The 17,473-nt window shown below is 46.0% G+C and overlaps 1 protein-coding gene across 1 annotated transcript in view; it reads left to right on the top strand.

Moving 5' to 3' along the window:
• SPATA16 (spermatogenesis associated 16) overlaps window positions 1–17,473 on the top strand; it is a 156,125-nt gene that overhangs the window by 84,044 nt on the left and 54,608 nt on the right. The window contains exon 5 of the mRNA XM_083739594.1: window positions 838–922. Within this exon, the coding sequence (XP_083595720.1) occupies window positions 838–922 (85 nt within the window). The remainder of the gene's footprint in view (window positions 1–837; window positions 923–17,473) is intronic.

Raw genomic sequence — 17,473 nt, 5'->3', positions numbered from 1 at the left:
GGGAATGTTAGGGCAGTTTCCTCCTCGCACTTTTGTTACCTAATAAAACAGCTCCCCGGAGTTTCCAAATGCATGCTATATCCTTTTGCCAATGGCTGATAATTATGAATGTATGCTAATATAAATAGCTGCATTTGTAATGTGCCTTAGTCCTTGCTTGCCTTAGTTTGCGAGAGTGTCCCTTTGACAGGGGGTTATGGAACGGTGGTATCCTGCCCCAGATCCTGAGCAGCAGCCTGCTTTGGCTCAGGGTAGGGCAAGTGGAAGGAAACACCAAGCCCTCCAACATTTCGCCAAGGAAAATAAGGACGTGCTATTCCAAAGAATTGATGCTTTTGAATTGTGGTGCTGGAGGAGACTCTTGAGAGTGCCATGGACTGCAAGAAGATCAAACCTCTCCATTCTTAAGGAAATCAGCCCTGAGTGCTCACTGGAAGGACAGATTGTGAAGCTGAGGCTCCAATACTTTGGCCACCTCATGAGAAGAGAAGACTCCCTGGAAAAGACCCTGATGTTGGGAAAGATGGAGGGCACAAGGAGAAGGGGACGACAGAGGACGAGATGGTTGGACGAAGCTACCAGCATGAGTTTGACCATTATTGAAGCTTCTGCTCCTTCCATGTTCCTCCTTTGCCTCTGGGATGGCAGCTATGGGTGCAAGAGGTACACCTGGGCAGGCCAGAATTTGCACGGGGCCACTGCTTGCTGGTGCGGGGCTGCAATGGTTTCATAGCCTGTGCGGGTCTTTTAGGTCACGAGCATCGCATTTCTGTATTCTCATCAGTCTCCTTCCTCCCCCTGAATTATTTCACTTGCTTATTCTGTTTTCGTCGTTAGGAGTGCCATGGTTGCTGACTACATGTACTGGCTGTCAGGAGGAAGTGAGCAGCATACCAGCAAGCTCATCAAACTGTATTGGCAGGTAAAAATTGATGGCCCAGCGAGGGAGGAGGAGCCCACCTTGCTGTTAGGACCCAAATGAAGGATTGGTGCTTAAAAGACTGCCAGCTAAGGTAGCTGTGGGGCTTATCAATCAGGAGGCCATTATATAGCAGTAACGTATTTATAATGAAGTAGCTTTTTTACTCCCCCCCCCCCCCGAGACTAATTTTAAGGCTAAAAATTCAAGGTTGTTAACCCTTGGCTCATACTTCAATTTTACAGACAGCCATAAAATTTCATCTTTGATACTGTATCATTCTAGCAGAGATAGAGATAGATAGATGATAGATAGATAGATGATAGATAGATAGATAGATAGATGATAGATAGATAGATGATAGATAGATAGATAGATAGATAGATAGATAGATAGATAGATAGATAGATGATAGATAGATAGATGATAGATAGGTAGATAGGTAGATAGATGATTGATAGATAGAGATAGATAGATGATAGATAGATAGACAGATAGATAGATAGATAGATAGATAGATAGATAGATAGATAGATAGATAGATAGATAAAAGGTAAAGGGACCCCTGACCATTAGGTCCAGTCGTGGCCGACTCTGGGGTTGCAGCGCTCATCTCGCTTTATTGGCTGAGGGAGCCGGCATACAGCTTCCGGGTCATGTGGCCAGCATGACTAAGCTCTGCTTCTGGCGAAGCAGAGCAACACACAGAAACGCTCTGTACCTTCCTGCCAGAGTGGTACCTGTTTATTTACTTGCACTTTGACGTGCTTTCAAACTGCTAGGTTGGCAGGAGCAGGGACCAAGCAACGCGAGCTCACCCCGTCATGGGGACTCGAACCGCCGACCTTCTGATCGGCAAGTCCAAGGCTCTGTGATTTAACCCACAGTGCCACCCGCGTACCAGAGAGAGAGAGAGAGAGAGAGAGAGAGAGAGAGATAAAATCTCTGCTTTGGTACACAGACCTTCCATAAGGAGGGGTTGGGTATGGGACAAAAATGTGCATAGTATTTTGGTGTCCTTTCATGTGCTTTGCAAACAGTGAGAGTAGCCTTAGATAGAGCTCTGCCACCAGAGGTTTTTCACTCTCACCTGCAGGGTGGGATAGAGGCAGGGTGGAGAGTAGAGATGCTTGCGGAAGTCAGTATTTGCAAATTCCTGAACTAAATGTCCTGATCCACACCTCTGAGACCAATGCGCTGATCCTTTTCCATCTCAGGAGACAAGGTACCCAACAGATTTATCAGCCCTTAGAAGTTTAAATTTAAAGGAAAATAGGTATTTAAACACATCCTTTGAATGGCAGACTAAAGCAGAAAGGGAAATGAATGGCACTTGAAGGTGGGGGAGAGACATGAAAAGGTGACATGGACCACGAATAGGTAAGTTCATTCATCCCTACTGCAGAGTAGAAGGCCCAAATGACTCCCAAGCTTTGTGTTATGTCACACAAGCAGGGAAAGAGGGAGATGAGAAAAAACGTATTCACTGGTCAGTCTTGCTGGATGGTAAAGGGAAGTTAACACACACGGGCTATTCCTTCCTCTTTGTGGCTAGGTGAGAACACCAAGTCTTTCTTCCTTCTCAGAATATGCTTCAGCTGGAGGTTTTTGGTGCTGGAAACCATGAAACCTCCTTTGCTTTGCTAGGAATTTGTGTCTACGAGATCAGGTCATAGATGGCTTAGAGAACACGCTAGTCAAGACGCTAGACAAGAACTTCATTGTTCTCCTGTCCCCAGTTAGATATAATTAATCCAGTCCCCTATATAATGACTCTATCCACACAGGGGAACAGAAAAAGAGAGAAATAAAACAGCATCAACATGGACGTACGTTGGGGGAGGGGTCTCTTGCTCACCCACCGAGCATCAACCAAAAGATTGGACAAAAGATTCCTGCATTGCAGACGGTTGACTAGATGGCCCTCATGGTCCATACCAACTCTACAGTTTTATGATTCTAAACAAAGTCTTTCTGGAGGAAATGTTTACTGGAGTGCATGCACATCCCAGCTAAAACCTTATTTCTCCTTGAAAGCCTCATGTTCCACAGGTAGCCAGCTATTAATATCTGAGAAGATTATAGACTTTGCAACATGTTTATGTATACATTGCACCATTCCTCTCAAGATCTCAAAGAAGCATATGTAGCTTCTTCTCGCTCCCTTTGTAGTTAATAATAATAATAATAATAATAATAATAATAATAATAATAGTTTATTATTTGTACCCCGCCCATCTGGCTGGGTTTCCCCAGCCACTCCGGGTGGGTTCCAACAAAATATTAAAATACAATAGTCTACTAAACATTAAAAGCTTCCCTGAACAGGGCTGCCTTCAGATGTCTTCTAAAAGTCTGGTAGTTGTTCTCTTTGACATCTGGTGGGAGAGCATTCCACAGGGCGGGTGCCATTACCAAGAAGACCCTCTGCCTGGTTCCCTGTAATTTGGCTTCTCGCAGTGAGGGAACCGCCAGAAGGCCCTCGGCGCTGGACCTCAGTGTCCGGGCAGAATGATGGGGGTGGAGACGCTCCTTCAGGTATACTGGACCAAGGCCGTTTAGGGCTTTAAAGGTCAGCACCAACACTTTGAATTGTGCTCGGAAACGTACTAGGAGCCAATGTAGGTCTTTCAAGACCGGTGTTATGTGGTCTTGGTGGCTGCACCCAGTCACCAGTCTAGCTGCCGCATTCTGGATTAGTTGTAGTTTCCGGGTCACCTTCAAAGGTAGCCCCACATAGAGAGCTTTGCAGTAATCCAAGCGAGAGATAACTAAAGCATGCACCACTCTGGCGAGACAATCTGCGGGCAGGTAGGGTCTCAGCCTGTGTACCAGATGGATCTGATAAGCAGCTGCCCTGGACACAGAATTGACCTGCACTTCCTTGAACAGCTGTGAGTCCAAAATGACTCCAGGCTGCGCACCTGGTCCTTCAGGGGCACAGTTACCCCATTCAGGACGAGGGAGTCCTCCACACCTGCCCACCAAAAACAGTACTTCTGTCTTGTCAGGAAAATGGTACATAAGGGAGGATTGTTGATAGAGGGAGATGTTTTTCTTTCTCTCTTGTAATACTAGAATCTGGAGGTCATCCAATGAAGCTAAATGTTGGGAGATTCAGGACGGATAAAAGATAGTTCTTCACACATCTCATTGTTGAACTAGGGAGTTTGCTACCTTGAAAGGTAGACAGTTGAAGACCTTATCTCCTTCTGCACTGGGAGATGGGCCCTGCCAAATCCATTTTCAGTAGCAAGCCCAGGTTTGCCCTGCAGAATGCATAAAAACACCTCCCATACTGACAGCATCCAGGTCAACTCTAACCACAGCAGAGGCAGAAAGGGAAGTTGCTTATATTTAGCAGTTCAGAAGAAGTTGACACGGTCCTCTTCAGGTGTTGCAGACTTCACCTCCCATCACCCACAGGTAACACTCCCAGTGGTGGGTGGAACTTGGAGTCCAAAACATGGGCTACCCACTTTAAGAAAAAGGTCCTCTTTATCCTTTAAAAATCCATTTAAAAACCCTCAGGCCATCCTCGCTCCTCTCTCCTCCTGGCTCCCCTCCTTTTAGTTTGTTGTTCTGGGTGTGATAGTGTCATTTTGCCTTGGGCAGATAATAAATTCTCATGGATTGAAATACTTTACAGCCAGGAGGAATGATTATCTGCTCTGACCTCCTACATAATGTGCAGGGCATATCATTTCACAAGCAATTCCTTCAAAAAGCCTAATATCCTGGTTGCATTATGGCATATCCCCCATCTCTCTCTTTCTCTTTCTTTCTTTCTTTCTTTCTTTCTTTCTTTCTTTCTCTCTCTCTCCCCCCACTCCTCCCCAACCACCACACAAAACACAATCTCTCTTTTAAAGATTTCTGTGATGGAGAATCCATCACATTGCTTAGTATGCTGCCTGGGCTGATTAAATACGAGTTTGTTTGTTTTTCTAACTCTGCTTTGTTTTCCTTGTCGAAATTGTCTAGAATCTGCTTTTGCCCTGCACATCTTATTACAAAATATTTTGTAAGACTCAAAAAGGTCCTTCAGTTGAGAGGTATCTTTCCCCATATAAAGAGGTATAAGCCAACATGAAAGGAAGCTGATGATCTAGTGCAGAGGTAGCCAGATGAGCATCTTCCAGATGTTGTGCCCTCCAGATGTTGCTGGAGACCAACTTCCATTAGCCATGGTCAGTAGGCCCACACTGGTCATAGACAATAGTTATAATCCAGCAATTGGCCCCATGTTGACTCCCCTGATTCTCCTCCACACCCCATATTAATTTGGACTCTGCTGATAAGCAGTTCTAATGGCTACATTTTAGGGTTGGGGTGCAATCCCTTTGATTTGGGCTTGAAAAAACTGGAGGTCCCCTCCTGCCTTTACTGTGCCCTATGCTGCCTGGTTCCCTTCCTGGTTCCGCAAGTTGAAATATAGTATGGTCTTTCCTTGAGGAAGGGAGAAGGGTAGAAGCCAATGCAGGCCTCACTTCTAGGCTGTAAAAGCAACACAGCAGATTGGCATACCTAGCTGCAAATGACAATCTGCTGTCTCTTATCCCCATTCCTGAACGAAATGATTTTTTGCTTGGGAAAACAGGTGGACTAGTAATAATAATAATAATAATAATAATAATAATACTTTATTATGTATACCCCACCCATCTGGCTGGGTTTCCCCAGCCACTCTGGGTGGCTCCCAACAGAATATTAAGAATAAAAAAGTGATAAAACATCAAACATTCAAAACTTCCCTAAACAGGGCTGCCTTCAGGTGTCTTGTAAAAGTCAGGTAGTTGTTTATTTCCTTGACACCTGATGGGAGGGCATTCCACAGGGTGGGTGCCACTACCCAGAAGACCCTCTGCCCAATAATAATAATTTATTTATAATAATATTTATTAATTATACCCCACCCATCTGGATGGGTTTCCCCAGCCACTCTGGGCGGTTTCCAACAAAGTATTAAAATACAGTGGTAACCCTGTAACCTCACTTCTCACAGTGAGGGAACTGCTAGAAGGCCCTTGGAGCTGGACCTCAGTGCGGACGATGGGGGTGGAGATGCTCCTTCAGGTATACTGGGCCAAGGCCATTTAGGGCTTAGCAGCTTAGGGACAGCTTTCTAAAGTATTCTAATCAAAAAAGCATGGTGTTTGATGGGAACATATGGAGTGAGCCAACAAGAACTCATATGGCCCTAGTTGCTTACAGGTTAGCGATGGAGGTGGGTGCCCTCACAGGTGGACGTGGCAATGCTCTTGCATTGGTCCAGGGTAGTTTTGCCCTCATGCGGACACCATAATACCCATACCAGGCCATTAGAAATCATGAGAACTGCAAAGCATAATGCCAACAGAATTTGCCGCCATAAGACAAGGCAGGAATGGATTCAAGGGGGGAATTAGATAAATTCATAATAGGTCAGGCTGTTTGGTAGCTTCTGGGCAACCTTCATGTTTGGCAGTTTTGTGGCTCTGAATTACCAGTTGCTAGAGAACAAAAATGGGAGCATTATTTCCTTCATGCCGAACTTGTGGAAAACTGGGTGCTGAACCAGAACACTCATCTGGAGTCTTTGTGGATATTTAAGTTATAATTAGAAAAATCTTAATAATTATTCATAAAGGAAACTGTTTACAAGAAGTAAATAAGGAGGCCAGATAGAGGATAAAGGAAGTCTTTTATTTGGTTGTTTGTATTGTTGTACGTTATGCTCACTGTAGAATCATAGAATCATAGAGTTGGAAGAGACCACAAGGGCCATCGAGTCCAACCCCCTGCCAAGCAGGAAACACCATCAGAGCACTCCTGACATATGGTTGTCAAGCCTCTGCTTAAAGGTCTCCAAAGAAGGAGACTCCACCACACTCCTTGGCAGCAAATTCCACTGTCAAACAGCTCTTACTGTCAGGAAGTTCTTCCTAATGTTTAGGTGGAATCTTCTTTCTTGTAGTTTGGCACCATTGCTCCGTGTCCGCTTCTCTGGAGCAGCAGAAAACAACCTTTCTCCCTCCTCTATGTGACATCCTTTTATATATTTGAACATGGCTATCATATCACCCCTTAACCTCCTCTTCTCCAGGCTAAACATGCTATGTATGTTATGTTCACATTTAATGAGGGTGGGTTTGTGTATTGGGGGGTGTTTGTGTTGTGTTGTAAATAAAATTCCAATAAAATTAAAATTAACACAGAAGGACCACTCATCTGATCCAGGAGGACGTTTGTTATGTTAAAAGATAGTATACAAGGCTCTGGATACCTTTTAAAGAATGGGCATGGGGCTTGTGCTAGCTAGATAACGAAAGGGATGGAGTTCTGAGGAAGGACACCATTTGTTCAAAGCAATGGGAGGTGAATGATGTTATGACGTGGGGTTTGTGATTTCAGCTCTCTTGACATAATATGCTGGAGACAGTTCTCTAGTAACACTTCTTTATTAAAGCAAACAAGACTAAGACCTGAGGAGGGGAGAGCTACATTTATAGGGACAGGGAACTAGCTAGAAAGGATACATTTTGGAGGGAACAATATCAGGCAATCACAGTCCTGCCTTTTGGAGGAAACCAATAAGACAGAGGATCCAAATACAGCAGCTTAAATGAACCAATAGTAGCTGTACCCTCTGGAACCAAAAGGCAGTTAAAGGTAAAGGTAAAGGTACCCCTGCCCGTACAGGCCAGTCTTGACAGACTCTGGGGTTGTGCGCCCATCTCACTTAAGAGGCCAGGGGCCAGCGCTGTCCGGAGACACTTCCGGGTCACGTGGCCAGCGTGACAAAGCTGCATCTGGCGAGCCAGAACCGCACACGGAAACGCCGTTTACCTTCCCGCTGGTAAGCGGTCCCTATTTATCTACTTGCACCCGGAAGTGCTTTCGAACTGCTAGGTTGGCAGGCGCTGGGACCGAGCTGCGGGAGCGCACCCCGCCGCAGGGATTCGAACCGCCAACCTTTCGATCGGCAAGTCCTAGGCGCTGAGGCTTTAACCCACAGCGCCACCTGCGTCCCCTCAAATATATAAAAGGATGTCACATAGAGGAGGGAGAAAGGTTGTTTTCTGCTGCTCCAGAGAAGCGGACACGGAGCAATGGTTCCAAACTACAAGAAAGAAGATTCCACCTAAACATTAGAAAGAACTTCCTGACAGTAAGAGCTGTTTGACAGTGGAATTTGCTGCCAAGGAGTGTGGTGGAGTCTTCTTCTTTGGGGGTCTTCTTCTTTGCAGTTACTTTACCCTAATGCAAATACAGACAATAATAATACAGATATAAAATCCTTTGACTCAATACACAACAAATGACTTAGGATAACTGACAGTGGTGTGAAAGAGCACAAAGGAAGACCATAAGAAATTCACTATTTGGCAGGCTTGGTTGGCATCAGCAAAGACACCTTAGGGCAGCAGTTAGGGCCTTGAGACCCCGGCAGGGTCTGCTGGTACTACATCCTCTGCTTCTCCCCTTTAACTGATAGATACCAAGTTGATAGGTCTATGAGCCGCCATTTTAAGTTCCCACAATGCCACATGAAAACATTAAAGCATTGTGGGACATTTTAAATGCAGCTCCATCAGAGCATTTGTGCTCTCCACTGCTGTTGTTGCCACCACTGAGCGAGCCTGCAGCGCAGTGGTACCTCGGGTTACATACGCTTCAGGTTACATATGCTTCAGGTTACATACGCTTCAGGTTACAGCCTCCGCTAACCCAGAAATAGTGCTTAAGGTTAAGAACTTTGCTTTAGGATGAGAACAGAAACCGGCGGCGCAGCAGCAGCAGGAGGCCCCAATTAGCTAAAGTGGTGCTTCAGGTTAATAACAGTTTCAGGTTATGTATGGACCTCTGGAACGAATTAAGTACTTAACCCGAGGTACCACTGTACTACTGACGTAGGAGGGAGCCCACGCCAATTTTGCTCGCCAACTCTGATCATGGGTCTCATGGACTCCCTTCTGGGGAGTCTTTCTCCCATCCACTCTGTCACTTTAAGGCCCTAGCGCACACCAAAGTACAAGACGGTGGCTTCGTTCTGAAGGCATCATTGACATGGGGCCAGCGCTGACAAACCCAAAGCCATTTGTTTTGTCCATCTCCCTTGTTTTTAGCCGTCTCTTTCTGAGTTCCTCTTATTTAAAAAAGCCTCTGTTTGAGAAGAGCTTCTAATCCTTTCGTCCTTGGGGAGAGAAGGAGCAAAGCATTTAAGTAGCAGCCCTATTTGCGAGACACTGGCAGCAGTGTGAAATTGATGAGGATCATGACTGCAGACCTGCTTGGTGACATGCGTCTCCAAGCGCTAGGAGCAAAATCCTGCTTTACGGGCACATCCTCCTATTAAATCCTATTCCTTGGGTACCGAAATTATACCACTGTTCAGCAGCCAAGCACCTTGCCCACCTATACAGGAAGAGGGAAAGGGGGAAGAGGGAACACAAGCAGCTATGCCGATCACGCTTAATTTAGATGTGCCTTGGAGGTGCCATGCAGTGTGTCAAGCTCAGCAGACATTCATAAACCCCCCACTGAATAGTAGGTTTGGATTTCGGAGGTAACCTCTTGGTCATCGCTGTTTTAGCTGGACTGCTTAGGCCACCTACCACAGTGCATTGCCAGGTTACATCGCATTAGACTTTCCCTGGCTAGGATGATTTTGCAGACCTGAAGCAAGGAAGAAAGAGAAATTCGATTTAGACAGAATTTAAAGGTGAACCTGCCCTAATTCCGACTTCCAGAAACAATACACGAGCCAGAAACAAGGCCATCCTTCAAAATCCCCGCCTCTCCAAATTTCACAGCGCAATTCTCCGGCGTTGTGGGTTAAACCACAGAGCCTAGGACTTGCCGATCAGAAGGTCGGCAGTTCGAATCCCTACGACGGGGTGAGCTCCCGTTGATCCGTCCCAGCTTCTGCCAACCGAGCAATTTGAAAGCACATCAAAGTGCAAGTAGATAAATAGGTACCGCTCCAGCTGGAAGGTAAACGGCGTTTCCGTGTGCTGCTCTGGTTTGCCAGAAGCAGCTTAGTCATGCTGACCACATGACCCGGACGCTGTACGCCGGCTCCCTCGGCCAATAAAGCGAGATGAGCACTGCACCCCCAGAGTCGGTCACGACTGGACCTAATGGTCAGCGGACCCTTTACCTTTACCTTTATTGTATTTTTATGTTGCGAACCGCCCTGAGATCTGTGGATGAAGGGCGGTATACAAATTTAGTAAATAATAATAATAATGAGAGTGCTGCACATGTTAGTGAAAATAGTACAACATCACCCTGCAGTTGGCTGGCAGTATGGCACCTCTGGATGGCCACGCCTTATATAGATGCCAGGTGTTTGGCCTTCTGCTCTTACTTGACCAGCAAAACAGTACGTTTGATTTGCCACTCCTGTTCCAAACTGTCTACACATCCATGTCTACACTCTTGTGTGTTTTTCTAATGATCATGAGGTGTCACTAAATTGCAAAAATGTGTTGCTCTTCCTGCAACAAAGGTTGCCAGCTTGGTGCCTGTGGGCACAAGAACACCCCTGCGGTGTTTCCTGATGCCCCAGAAGTCTCTGAGACACTTCCCTCGCCATTGCCATGAAGGAAGAAGTTGGAAGAGTGATGCTCTTTCCCACTTCCTAAACCCCCCACCCCCACCCCTGTGTGCTGAGTTCAACTTTTACCCCAATCCCTGGGTGGGAGTCGCCAGAAGTGGTGATGCCCATGGCATTCACCCGTGCCCATTGTCCTAAAAAGATGGCCAAGCCCTAAATTCTCTAGGCATGTACAACAATCCCCAGGCTGCCTGAGACAGTGTCTTAGGATGCACAGAGAACTCCTGATGCAACAGAGAATTCCTCATGGGAAAGCTGCCTCTGGGCACATATCTCCCTTGCGAGGTCGAAGTGACAGCTAAGTCTGGATCCCCTTTGCTGCAAAATAATACACTTACAGTTTGTTGTAGCATCTAACACTTCCTGAACTTTAAAATAAATCTCTTAAGCCTCCGTAGCTTTGCCTCTTAGAGCTCAGCAGAACACACGAGATGTATTTTTAGCCGTTCCGCAACGCCAGTTTTAAAATAACCACGCCGTGTACAAAAATACGGCCGCCGTCTTAAGTTATTAAACACATTTAAGAACCCAAATAATAAGCTGGTATGTGACGTGACCTACATTAGAGGAGGCATAAAACAGCAGATAAGCCAGAAGTTCTCAACTATTACTGTACATGCAATGTTTTATTCATTGAATGGGATGAGCGCTACTGAATGGGAAGGTATGGGTGCTCTGTGCTGTTTCTTTTCCCTCACCCTTAGAAAATAAAAAACAGCCTAGCGATATAATAACAGTAAGAATGCATTTTTCACACACTATTCCAAAGCCAAGGTACCGTTGCAGAAAAGACCCTCAACCATGAGTTTCTCTAAGGAACTGGGAGTAAGCCAAGTCAGGATCCCAGCTCAGAGGATGGATAAGGGCCACTACTCAGATATTCCAATGGGATATCATGTTCCAGCATCACCTATTTATGCTACTATGCCCAAAATGTCGCACAACATGTTATGTATTCAGTGGTCTGTGTTTGCCTGAACTTGAGTCTGGACTAAGGATTCTGAGCTCCTGTGTTCTGACTCGATACATGATGTCCAATCACAGAACATTTCAGGATTTTGGTCTCTGCCATTGGCCCTTGAACTCTGAGCCGTGATTCGCAGCTTGGAAGTTTAGACAGCCAATCACATTGGGAGTGGGAGTGGCCCAGGCCTCCAGAAATGTATATAAGCAGTTGCTTTGCCCCTGTTGTCCAGTTCTGTTAGTTCAATAAAGGTTCTTGCTGTTATCACTGTGTCTTGCCTTGTGGGAACCCACCTACACTTCACAGCATATCAGATGAGCCAGAGTAAATGTTACAATTCGAAAAATGGGTTAGCCACAATTACAATTAGTTTCAATAACAGTACGTAATAATCAATCAATCAATACAATTAAACTGACCTAATCCAACATTTTACGAGATTGGAGGGTGAACTACATTTCCTGGGATTCTTAGGGGGAAACCATGACTGCTAAAGAGGTTATGGATGTGATCTAATTGAAAGCACAACATAGAATTTAAAATATGCTACCGACAAACCGTGTATACTTTCATTCCAAAAAGGCAACATGAGGTTCTCTGCAATTAACCTGCACGCATTGATTGACAGCCATTTTTACCTGTCCAGGTAACAGATGATGATGATGATGATTAGCTTACAAACCTACTTCAGCCTTTGGCCCACTGGAGAGTGTAAGCAGCCATCTAGGGTTGAGGAAACTGTGGCCTTTCAAATTCTCTTGGACTACATTTCCCATCATCCCTGTCCAATGGCCAAACTTGCTGGGACTGATGGAAACTGATAGTTCTGAGCTTGACAGTTCTAAGAGAGCTCTTTTTTACCTCGGGTGGGGGGAATCAGCTGCCATTCTCAGGAAACTTCATTATTCCCCCAGGGAATTCTGCTACGCAGCTCAGTACGCTCCTTTGGGGTACACCTGAGTCCTTGGGGACTGCCACTGCATAAATCGTTGGTGTCTTTGGGGAACACTTTATCTCTCGGTCTCTTTCTTGACATCTTCCCAGTTTCCAAAATAGCAAAGCGCTTTCTGCAGCTTCGGGTTATCTTATACAACTTGCATAGACATGAGGGTGACGTATCATGCCACTTTAAAAACTCCCTAATTAAAGGCACATAAAATTATTCAAGGAAATCCAGGAAAATGCAGAGAAGTGGTCTAAACAGAGCATAGATCGATTGCAACAGCTTTCGCATAAACAAGTGCTGGAAATTGAGGCCTATGAGAGAATCGGTCATGGCTGCCTGTCCAGGTCTATCCTGTGTAGAGAGAAGACTTGAGGGCAAAAGAAACAGAGGCTGCTTCATATTCTAGCATGCTGGAAAGATGTTCTTTGAGATGCAGGTAAATAAGTATCTGAGTCAATGTGAAATCCTCCGCTGTCCCCCCTATCTCCTCAGACCCTCCAAGTGTCCCTATTTTCCAGGTACAGTCCCAGTTTTAAGGAATCCTGGTTCCTGATTTGATCATGGAATTGTTGGGACGCTGCCGGGGAGACTTGGCACACTCTAGTCAGCAGAGTGAATAACTTCTCACAACGGAAGTGGCAGACAGAGACATGTGTAAGCATTATTTACAGGTGTTTATTCAGCATAGTTCAGGAACAAAGGAAAAACATGTCTGCTTCCCTTCGTGTCCAAGCACACAGCAGCATCGCAAAAGCAATATACAAACGGAAGTTCCCAGCAAGCCTGTGCTGGAAGTAAACAGGCATGTGACACACAACAGTCATGCCTGTTCCTTTTAAGGTAGAACGGAACTATATCCTAACAGGAATGTCCCACTTTTCATTAGAATGTCCCTGTTTTCATCAGAGAAATGCTGGAGGGTATGGAATAGGATGCCCACAGGACTTTTTTTTTCCATCTGGAACTCACCGGAACTCAGCTCCGTCACCTCTCAGGTGGGCACCATTGCCATTCTAAGAGAATGAGGGAAGTGTTCATGGTTAGTTCCTGCACTTCTTTTTCCAGAGAAAGATACCACTGGACACCCCTATTTTCTTGGGAGAAATGTTGGAGGGTATCTCCTCAGCCCTTCAGCCACTCCTTTATCTTCTCTTCATTCATGAAGAGTTGTAAGGTTTTTTTCTAGTTTTTACTTCTTTTTCTGTCACAAAAACTTTAATTTTTTTTTAAAAAAATCTGCATTTGTATTGTAAATGAATGCATTGCATGCTCACATATAAACAAGAAAGCAAAAATCTCCGCTGTTCTTTCCATTGTTGCTCCACGCTAGTCTGCTGTTTGTTGAAGCAAACCAGTGAGTATCATTGGTACCAGGTAGAGGACGCAGGTGGCGCTGTGGGTTAAAGCCTCAGCGCCTAGGACTTGCCGATCGAAAGGTCGGCGGTTCGAATCCCTGCGGCGGGGTGCGCTCCCGCTGCTCGGTCCCAGCGCCTGCCAACCTAGCAGTTCGAAAGCACCTCCGGGTGCAAGTAGATAAATAGGGACCGCTTACCAGCAGGAAGGTAAACGGCGTTTCCGTGTGCGGCTCTGGCTCGCCAGAGCAGCTTTGTCACGCTGGCCACGTGACACGGAAGTGTCTCCGGACAGCGCTGGCCCCTGGCCTCTTAAGTGAGATGGGCGCACAACCCCAGAGTCTGTCAAGACTGGCCCGTACGGGCAGGGGTACCTTTACCTTTAGAGGCAATGATCCGTAATCATCTGGAGGAACGCTGTTTGTTGTTCCCCGTGTTACAGAGGCCCAAGTGGCCTCAGCAAGGAGCTCATCTTTCTCCCTTGATAGCAAGCACGTTTAGGTCGCAATGCTGTGCCCAAGATTTTAGTGTGCCATTATAATTTACCCAGCAGTTCTGAAGATTTCCAGTTGGCAGTTATCACTAGCCTCCCTGCAGTAAATACAGCCGTGGCTAATCCTAAATCTTGCTTATTAATTATGCCTTTCAAAAGGCGTAAGAGAGATGGCTTAGGTGTCAAAGTTATATCACATCTGATTATGTCCTTAATAATATCTAGTATCCTTTGCCAAAATACTCTAGCGCAAGAGCAAAAATAATCTGTGCTCGATCCTATTCTCTTAAATGGGAGGGATCCTAGTCTTTCAGTCTTCTACAGTCTGCCCTCCTTTGTGGATTCTTAAATAAATGAGCCAGTCGCTGAGGAGGAGAGAGGTAATGCAGAAGGAGAGAGAGAGCTCCAAGACTCTGGACATCCTTAACACCAATTTTTGATGCATTTATCTGCTTTCCTGGCCTGTTGCCAGAGTTCAGGATAGGTTAACATTCATGATGAAGAAAACAGTGTAACCATTAAGAACAGAACGGAACCACCACCAGTCCGAAAGCCGAGGCCGCAGGAGAAAGTCTGGAAAGGGGCTTGTGGGGAGCAAGAGAGTTTGGCCTTTTAAATGAAGAGCAAGCTGGGGGTTTTCCAGACCCACAGCAGGAACTGGGGGGGAGGCTAGGTTTGGGGGTAGCTCGTGGGCTGGTAAAACGGTCTTCATGGGCCGCGTCCAGCCCATGGGCCACACGTTGCCGACCCCTGCCCTTGAAGCACAGACAGGCTTGGAAAGCAGGAGGGGGAACATTTCTTCTCCAGAAGAGGAGGCAATTAATCCTATGAGCCCAAGGAGTAGTCGTATGGGAAAGGTATTAGACAGGAAACAAAACCAGAAACCAGCTAGCCAGCTTACCAAAAAGCACAGAAATAGGGGGCAAGACCAGCTTGTCATAGCAAATAACTTGTGGTGGTGCGTTATAATTATAATTATTATTTTATTATTTATACCTCGCCCATCTGGCTGGGTTTCCCCATCCACCCAGCACATTAAAAAATTGTAACACATTGGACATTAAAAATTTCCCGATAGAGGGACACCATTGGTGAGGAATTCAAACACTGACAGCTTTTTCAATACCATTGTCTGATCTGATCACTTTGACAGCACCTTACAGAGTCTATACTGTCAAAAGTTTGAGGATCTCTGGGTGATCAGAACCTTTCGAAGATAGTAACAACACCCATGCATCTGTTAATAGCTCAGTCGGTAGAGCATGGGTTCGAGCCCCACAATGGGCAAAATGTTCCTGCACTGCAGGGAGTTTGACTAGATAATCCTCATGGTCCCTTCCAACTTTACAATTCTATGATTCTATCATGAGGGTTAGAAACTTGCTTTGTAGAGGAGGTGCAGCACCTAAGTAACAAAGCACATACTTTACACAGGTCCTCATGTGTGACGTTACCATATATGAGAGAGTGCTGGAGGGGAAATAGTTAAATAGGCTGCACAGACAGGACCCAGGGGGGTGGAGTCAGTGGGTCTATAAAACTAGTTCTGAGAGTTAGTTCGTTGGGAGTTGCGGGTGGGTAGTTGGTTGGTTTGAGTGGGTTGGCTGGTTGGGAAAGGCAGTTGGTAATAGAGAGACAGTTAGGGCAGTTGGTCCGTGAGTGTGGGGTGGTAGCAGAGATAGAGAGAGGAACATAAGACTCAGAAAGTAAAGAGGAACACTTTGGAATGCTGTAATAGTTTTGTTTTAAGTCTGAAATAAAATACACTCTTCTTTATGAACTGAAAAGCTGACTGAGAATGAAGTGATTTTACCAGGGAGGACCTGGTTGGTGGTAGCGGATTAGTGGTGTACGGGTCCATAGTCCGTGAGATAACCGGGGGCTCCATACGAACGCCACATCATGTTTCAGGGCATCTTCCTGAGGCTCTGGAGAACCACGGCCAGGCAGAGTAGATGATCCTAGGGATAGATTCAGGAGAAGTTGCTTCATACATTGCAGTGCTGGATTTCTCAGGGGTTTGGTGGATGCAGAAAAGAGATTGATGGAGTTTTTTTGCAGCGACCATCTGCAACACCAGCATCCCTTCCTGTGGACAATCTGCTGTGAAGATTATGAACAATCTGCCGAAAACATTGCACCAACAGAAGCATAAGTCGTCCTGTATGGATAACACACATTGAGAAGCACCACTTGCTCTTAAAAATGAAAACTCCCCTTGTTCCAACTCTGAAATACTTATGGACCCAGGATTTGTTATGTCCATGAAGACTTTAGTGCACGCACGCACAGAGACATATACACACACACAAATCCATGAAGATGACAAAGCAAATAGCAGCAACATACATGGGGTGGAAGAATGGGTTGTACTCTCAGCAGTGATATTTACCAGCATCTTGTCTATTGCTTTCCCTCTTTGGGAGACCTTTGATTGTTGGCTTCCTCCAAAACAATCACTGTTTGCAGGTCACTCAGACTGTGGGTGTTATCAAGACTTTGCTGTCATGATTTCGTCCCTGCCTGGGAGTCAAGTCCGGTTAAACTCTACAGATGTGGATTGCAGAGATGGTGAAGTAGCATGAAAAATTCCTTCCCAGTACCCCAGAAGACTAATCCGCCAGCCCCTGTGTGTTCCTCTGCCCCAATGGGCACGTGGTTGACTGGGTTGTGCCACCTGCCTGCCCCAGCTGAGATAGGGGAACCTGTGGACTTGTTGCTGAACTACCATTCCCATCATCCCCTGGCCATTGCCCATGTGGCTGGGAATAATGGGAGCTGAAATCCAATAAAGCCACTTCCGACCCTAGGGAGGAGGTGGGGTTGCGGGCTTCCCACCCACAACGCCCGTGCGGAGGCTGGCTCTCAGCCCCGCGCTTACAGGGGGAATCCTCTGCCGCGTCATCCCTTGGCCAGCCTATCGGCTGGCTCAGGGGGCGTGGCTTGCCACTCTTAAGGCAAGCGCGGCAGAGAAGCTCCCTCTTTGCCACCGATCAGCTGGGGAATTTCCCACCCTCCCTTTAAGGTTTTCCTTTGACCTTGCTATGGACTTCGGTTGCTTGCCGTTAATGGGGCTTGGTAGAAATTTTTCCACTTGGCAAATTGGAACTGGCCATTTGGTTTTTTCGCCTACCTCATAGCAAATCACCACAACTTTCATGGTTTGGCAGTGAGGCATTGGTTGGGGTATTGTTATGT

The sequence above is a fragment of the Podarcis gaigeae genome, assembly GCF_964106915.1.
Source record: "Podarcis gaigeae genome assembly, chromosome: 5".
Lineage (NCBI taxonomy): Eukaryota > Metazoa > Chordata > Lepidosauria > Squamata > Lacertidae > Podarcis > Podarcis gaigeae.
The sequence above is the reverse complement of the archived record's forward strand: the minus strand, read 5'-3'. Positions and strand labels throughout refer to the sequence as shown.